Here is a 7,689-nt window from a genome sequence, read left to right as displayed (position 1 = left end):
AAGAATAGCATTGACCTACTACATGGAGGAAGTACATTCATACTGTTTGTCCTTTTCCATGGAAAAATGGAGTCTGTTTTCTTTCCATCCTCTGCAACACAACATAGACAGTGGATGTATTGACAAGAGAAGAAAAAAAAGAGAGGCGTCACAGGACTACAGTATTTGATGAACTTTAAAGCACTGTGTTGTAGCAAAGACATTTGATTACTTTTTGGATGAATATCGCTGCTCCATCTCCTTATTGGTAGCTGGTGGCCGGCTGCTGTAGAGGTATATCCACTCTCTAAAAGACAAGACAACTATTTATCATCTTACTGCCTATTCTGAGAAAGAAAAACAACAGACGATCTGGGCTCTCGGGAGTAAATTATTAATATTTATTAAAAAGCAACTGCCAACTGTCTATTCTATTTAATCTATGTCATCCTACTACTGACCAGTCATTTGAGCTGATGCAATGCAATCCTCATGCAGTTTCTCTAATTCAGTCTTCAGAATACATATCTGCTGAGCTACAGTGATAGTTTGAAGATATATTTAGCCTACATTTTGATGATATTTTTTGAATCTCACCAAGCCGTGTGTTTTCAGAAATGACCCCTTTCCATTCCTTCTTGTTCACCTTCTGCTCTGCTTCTTCATGGCTGCACTTCAGTTCTCTCTCTTTGTCACTCATTGCTTGGCACAAGTCATTCAGTTTTCTCTCTTTGTCAACAATAGGTAGAAGTTATATTAGGCAAGTTCTGACAAACAACCGTAACAAACAAATGGCAACTGTGAATCATTTTATTCTGTTTTTCGTAAATCAGTCTAATTTCCTTACATATTCACTCTAGGGTCACAGGTACATTAGCTAAGTTGACAGAATATAAAAAGTGATCAGTAGAATCTCACCAACAGGAATTGTATCACTGGTAACATCATCCCACCCTTTCCTCGGCTCTTCTTTTTGCTCCACTTGTTTGTGTGTTGCCGTCTGTAGTTTATTATTTTCCTTCAGTGGATGGACGTTCTCTTCTAGTCTCTTGTCTCCGTCTAACAGTCTCTGGTTATTTTCCCCCAGTTCATTCTCTCTTTCCTTCAGTTGTACTGTGATCGTCGCGTTGTGCTCGGTCTGCAGCGTCCGTGAGCATCGTGGGTGCAGTAAAGCCAGGAAGCGGGCCATCCTGATGCAGGTTAGGAATAGCATACTGCTGGTGTAGAAGAGCAAGACGGAGAGCTTGCAGAGGATGCCGTCGAATGGGCAACTCTGGTGGAAGAAGTAGAACACACGTAGCAGCAGCAGCAGCGTGAAGATGAACAGCAGGTTGGACACCACCAGGTTTATCTTGTATGTCGTGGTCTCATTCCGCATCTTCAGCGAGCAGGCAAAGTTGTAAATGGCCATCAGGTCGAGCCCCACCACAAACACGACGTTGAAGTCCATGCTATACATCGGGTATTTGCACTCATCATCTTTGGTGACACTGTCTCCCCATTGCGGGGGGCGACTGTCTGTCAGGGCAGCCATATTGTACATTATATATGGTGGGAACAAAGAGGCAGAGAGGGGTGTCTGTTGCGCAACAGAGAGTGTAGTACACAAGTCAATAGTGCAAGTCACTTGGCATGATCCACTGGTCTTTTCACAGAGCAGAAGCAAGGGTTCGGGCATTGTGTGTGAAAGTGTTTTTTACCGTTTCTGTTTAAAAAAAATAATATATATATATATATATATATTACATTTATATATGGCATCCAAATAAACATGCTTATTTTTTCCTTTCTCAAGTAAACAGACATACATAAAAATAAAATTACGCTACACACAAACCATATCTGTGGAGTGGATTATTTATAAATGATTAACACCAGAAGAAGTCTTCATCGCCGTTCTCTTGACTAGGATTGCCACCCATGAAGGTTTTTCCTGGATTGTTAATGGATTTTGGTCATCTGTCCTGAAACATTAATAAATAAATAAAATCAATTCCAGGACACAAAAGGAATTATTCATATTTGACATGTACAAACCACACTAAGTAGCTAAGCACCATACAAATAAAAAAGCGGTCTAAATTGTGGTCAACACAAACAATATTTTTGTAGAACATTAAGAGTTATGTAATATTATGTGGCCTCTTTATTGCATGAAACATATTCCTCTATAAAATATAACACTCCTCTATAAAATAGAGGAATATGGGCTAACTTAAATGTAAAATACATGCTAGAAAAGGAAATAGGCTACATTAATATAAAATAGTAATGTTTAAATTATTAATTGTTTGTGTTCTAAAAAATAAAATAAATAAAATCCCTGTCAATTATGGCCTCTCTGTCGCATGAACCCTATTTGTTCAGTTAACTCTAAAGAATGAGATAATAGGCTACATCAATACAAAATAGTTATGTCTCAATGTATTGTTTTCAATGGCAGTTATGTGGTCCTGAAAATAATAATCCCAATTAAATATGTATATTACTATACTGTCATATATATTTTCCCCCAAATCCTTAAAAAAAAAATCAATGACAAAACTACCGAATAATGCAGTTATAAATCAAAAGTGTGGAATAACAATCAAAATGTAAATGCAGTTCAATGTCAATCTTAATGCATGCTGCATCTTTAATATGATTACCACTAATCTATTCCAAATTTATTGAGCAGGTGTCCAGGACTTTTGCAGGATTAAGGTGACAACTCTTAGTTTTATACTAACTGCAAGCCCTGTGCAAATTAATTATATATCTGTATGTAACATGTCACAATCCTCCATATTACCTTGCGATATGAGACAGATGCGGTTCCCCAGCAGCGTAGTTAGAAGCCATTTCAGACAACATAAATGATCTGTGCTGCACTGCACAGGTCAACTTACCTTTACTAATCACTTTTATGTACACTACTCACTTCCTCTTCCCACGTCACAACAACCCATGGATCGGGTTTTATTATTATTCCTCTTTTTCTTCCTAGAGGAAGGTGACTAAAGGTCAGGTGACTGCTGACAGTTGTATTCTCTATCTATTTCGACCTCACTGTCTGACGTATCGAGTCCAAATGCCAACATAGTAGTCATGCCCACAGGACCCGGGGAGGCGGTCTCACCTATAAACATGCCAGGTGAGGACGGCACCACCTCTTTGCCTCTCTCGCCTTATTGAAGAGACCAGCATGGTAGGACGTGTACAGTATATTCAATTTCCCATTAAAACCACTTTTGCTTATTGTTTTCTACTAGTTTTTCACACTCACTACTTGAAACCCATTCACTTTGGTGCAGGTTGTTGTGTAACATAACATTGTCAGTAAACTTAGTGTTTACTGACAATGTTTTCGCTTCCTGATTATGTAATCAACAGAAGACATTAGTTAGTCTTAATCATCGATACGTGCACGTACGTAGATACCTGCATCGGCCGATATAGTGACAGGGGCATGAACCTGTCAGAAGTTGCTGAGCCATGTACAGTATTTCGAAAGAGCCTGTAGCTCTTACCCCAATCCCCTAGCACTGCCAGTAAGCTGTCTAGATGTTAAAATGACACCAGAAGTGTTTTCAAGTGTAATACCCCTTGAATTTCACTTTAAAACATTTCTGGGGAGGACACTGATGGCCTACAGTGGTTAAGTTGAATACCATATAGGCTCTAATCCCTGACAGCGAGTTGCGGGTTTGATTCCCGAGCCGGACGGCCTTTGCTGTGTGTCACTCCCTGTCTCTGTCTCCCTGTTTCTTGTGACTCTTCACTGTACTATCCATGGGCAGAAAAGCCACAAAAAGAATCTTTAAAAAATAGTTTTTCAGCTGCTTGGTTACATTTTTTGATATTCATGAGATCAGACACATATTCAGTGACTGCTGATGACCAAGCCCTCTTCACTCCAATTTATATCTAGGCTCTTGTTTAAACTCAGAAAATACGCAGACGTTGTACCTCAAGCTTTGACTCACAGTCAGTCGTCCCATGTTGCAATATTCCCCTCTCATAATTACAATAACACCAATGTATTTGGCTCAAAATCAGATCCACATACACCTTTGGACTCACTCTCATTTTCCATGTCAAACCTAGTCCCAATTTATACTTTATCGTACAGCAAAAGTAAACGACCTATGAGCTAAAAGGGCCACGGATGACACGTTGTGAGCTGTTGTCGACTATTTTCGGTCAGCTAATCCACCGTACGACCAAACGTAGGCATTACCCTTACACTGCAGGTAGAATGGGACTGACCTCCGTGGACTGACTGGTATAATTTCTAATTGTATTTCCCTCTGAGTTTACCCTACAATGTCCTAGATTAGATTAATAAGAAAAAAGAAAAAACAACATTGTCTACAGGAACATTTTTCAAAGCATACAGAAAACGGATTGCATAGGCCTCTATGGACATCCATATGTCCTGACATCAAAGTACATTGGCTAAATAACTTCACATAAAAAGCATCACAAACATCAAAAGACAACAACAACAACAACAATGATTAAAAAGCAAAATGTCAGGTCTTTCACAGGACCCAAGAATGAGGGCAAACTTTCCGGACACACGTCATCTTTTGGCCAATAGAATGATGAAAGTGATTTTGACCCAGTATGAGCTTGTAGATTGGCTATTTTTGGTGTGCGACACACCTCAGTGGCTGCGGTTACATGGGCAATATTCATTAATTCAGAATGAACTCATTCCAAACAGATCTTTTGATTATAATTTCCTGTTTCATGTCAAGGACAGGTAAAGAAGATTGTTCCTCCATCACAGGCTCAGATCCTCGGAGCGTCCGTTCTCCAGGACAAGTCTGGGCTTAACCATTACAGTATAAGCTTATTAAATGATGCTATAGAATATGAATCATACATTTTTATCCTGCAGGAGCGAGCGCTTCTCAGCACCAACCGTGGCCGACGCATACAGAGACATAAATAGACTTATGCAGTCTTTGAATTAAAGTTTCACTGCATACAATATTTTATGTTAAATATAATTAAAAAAAATGAGATTTGATGGGTAATTTTTGGCCAATTCTGACAGCACTACTAAGCGTGGACATGTGCAAAAGAATGCATGCATTCCAAACAGAGAGGAGCATTCGGAATAAAGTGTTTATTTGGTAAATATATCCCGATTCAAACGGTATACCAACCCGAATGAAAATTAATTCCAATCAGACCGGAATGGAATATTCTATTCCAATTGAGGTGTTTAAATGAGCATTTTTATTCTGAATGAGCAGTCATTCCGAATATAAGTGGAATATTCCTATCCATGTAACCGCAGCCAGTGTGAGATTTACATCGGCATTTACAGATTGGTAAATGCATACCAATCTGCATTGAATTGACCATACGTCCATGTTCTGGTCCAGTGTATTGTAACTGCTTCTGATGAGCAGGCAGGACTTACATGCTGCCTCCACGGTTGGTGTGGGAAAGGACGATTGTGAGGCGTAGGCCTGTCACAATTATAACGTAATCACCTGATTTTGATTTTATTAGACGTTATACAGGAAAAGCACATGTTACATCATGTTCATCGGAGAAACGTCAAGCATACAAACACAAGAATTTCCATTGTGGTCGTCAGAATCATCTATTGAAAATCTTTCCTACATTTGAAATAAAATAGTAAAAGAAATGTAACAAAAGTAGCAGATCTACAAGCGTGTTTTGAGCTATTTTAGCTTGTTTTGTTTTTTTAAAGTATACAGTTATTGAATAGTACTATGACCTGGCCATAGTACGTTATACATTTTGTCATCTCTTTGTATATTTAAGTTATTTCTCATATCTGTCCTGTGCAATTTGTGTTTAGAAAAGCCTAATAGGCAAACAGATTGTTTTTATATTTATGTTCCAGTGTTCAATGCCAAAAACATCGCAATAATTTGTATGAAAATTAATTATCAACTAAAATATCATGATCAGGGCAGCCCTAGTGAGGCATACATTGTAAAGTGGTTTGAACAGTCAAAGTCCACTGTGAGATAATAACGTGTGCGTGTGTGTGTGTGTGTGTGTGTGTGTGTGTGTGTGTGTGTGTGTGTGTGTGTGTGTGTGTGTGTGCGCGTGCGTGCGTGCGCGCGCACGTGTGTTGCAATAGTTCAGTAGTGTCATAGCTCCACCCCTTGCCAGACTAATGTGGGAGAAACCAGGAAACAAAGAGGTTGTTATTCTGACTCTCCTCACTGACTACAAACAGAGACGGACGCTAAGATTCGTGTTCAGATCACACACAACTTCCCATGATAGAGGACAGACTGTCTTTCTACGGCTACAGGAGGAATACTGACCCAGACCACTTGAACCTGCTGCTGACTCTGCTGGACTATAACAAGAACCAGGATTCAAAGTGAAAGTAAACTTCAGGGAACATTCTAGAGGAGGGAGTGTTACCACCACTGACTGGCTGATTTCCTGGCTTGAACAGTGTGTCTGTAGCTTCACTCAGAGACTAAATGGCTTCCAAGTCGTCTCGCCCCGAAGAGGATTATTGCTGTCCTGTGTGTTGTGACATCTTTAAAGATCCTGTTGTCCTGTCCTGTAGCCACAGCTTCTGTAAAGCCTGTCTGCAGGAATGGTGGAGAGAGAAGGTAATAAAGGAATGTCCAGTTTGTAAGGAGAGACATTCAGTGGATCCACCCAGAAACCTGGCTCTGAAGAACCTGTGTGAGGCCTTCATACAGGAGAGACATCAGAGAGCTTCAACAGGGTCTGAGGTTCTCTGCAGTCTGCATGCTGAGAAACTCAAACTGTTCTGTCTGGAATGTCAACAGCCAGTGTGTCTTGTGTGTCGAGATTCAAAAAAACACACCAAACACAGTATCACACCCATCGATGAAGCTGCACTGGATCACAAGGAGGAAGTCTTGAAATCACTGAAACCTTTACAGGAGAAACTGGAGGTCTTTAATAAAGTTAAAACAAACTATGATGAAACGGCAGCACACATTCAGTCCCAGACTCAGCACACAGAGATGCAGATTAAGGAACAGTTTAAGAAGATGCGTCAGTTTCTACAAGAGGAAGAGGATGCTAAGATTGCTGCACTGTGGGAGGAAGAGCAGCAGAAGACTCAGATGATGAAGGAGAAGATTGAGGGTCTAAACAGAGACATATCAACTCTTTCAAACACAATCAGAGCCGTAGAGGAGGAGCTGAGAGCTGAACACATCTCATTCCTGCAGAACTACAAGACCACAATGCAAAGAGTCCAGTTTACACTGCAAGGTCTGATGATCTGACCAGTGTGAGATGGGGAGAGAAACAGCAGCTTCCTGACAACCCAGAGAGGTTTGACCACTATACCATTGTCCTTGGTTCGGAGGGCTTTAAATCAGGGACTCACAGCTGGGATGTTGAGGTTGGAGACAATACATACTGGGAGGTAGGTGTGTTAGCAGAGTCCTATCAGAGGAAGGGAGACGGAGCGGGTCCATACTGGAGAATAGGGTTACTGGAGGGTAAATACAAAGTCTGCTCCTCACCTGGGTCACTCACTGATCTCTCAGTGAAGCAGAACCCCCAGAGGATCAGAGTCCAGCTGGACTGGAACAGAGGAAAGCTGTCCTTCTCTGATCCTGACACTAACACACACCTACACACCTTCACACACACTTTCACTGACACACTCTTTCCATACATTGTCACTATTGGTTCTCTGAAGATGTTAACAGGGAAGATCAGTGTAACACTGGAATA

The 7,689-nt window shown here is 40.5% G+C and overlaps 1 protein-coding gene across 1 annotated transcript; it reads left to right on the top strand.

Moving 5' to 3' along the window:
* Positions 1 to 6,240: 6,240 nt before the first annotated feature.
* Positions 6,241 to 7,357, top strand: LOC308096822 (E3 ubiquitin-protein ligase TRIM35-like). The gene has a single exon (XM_080444292.1). The coding sequence runs from the start codon at positions 6,447 to 6,449 to the stop codon at positions 7,230 to 7,232; it is 786 nt and encodes a 261-aa protein (XP_080300418.1). The 5' UTR covers positions 6,241 to 6,446; the 3' UTR covers positions 7,233 to 7,357.
* The last annotated feature ends 332 nt before the right edge of the window (positions 7,358 to 7,689 follow it).

The sequence above is a fragment of the Gymnoscopelus braueri genome (assembly GCF_963280865.1).
Source record: "Gymnoscopelus braueri genome assembly, chromosome: 12".
Taxonomy (NCBI): Eukaryota; Metazoa; Chordata; class Actinopteri; order Myctophiformes; family Myctophidae; genus Gymnoscopelus; species Gymnoscopelus braueri.
The sequence above is the reverse complement of the archived record's forward strand: the minus strand, read 5'-3'. Positions and strand labels throughout refer to the sequence as shown.

Coding starts and splice junctions, on each gene's coding strand:
- LOC308096822 (XM_080444292.1), top strand. CDS start 6,447: ATGGCTTCCAAGTCGTCTCGCCCCGAAGAGGATTATTGCTGTCCTGTG.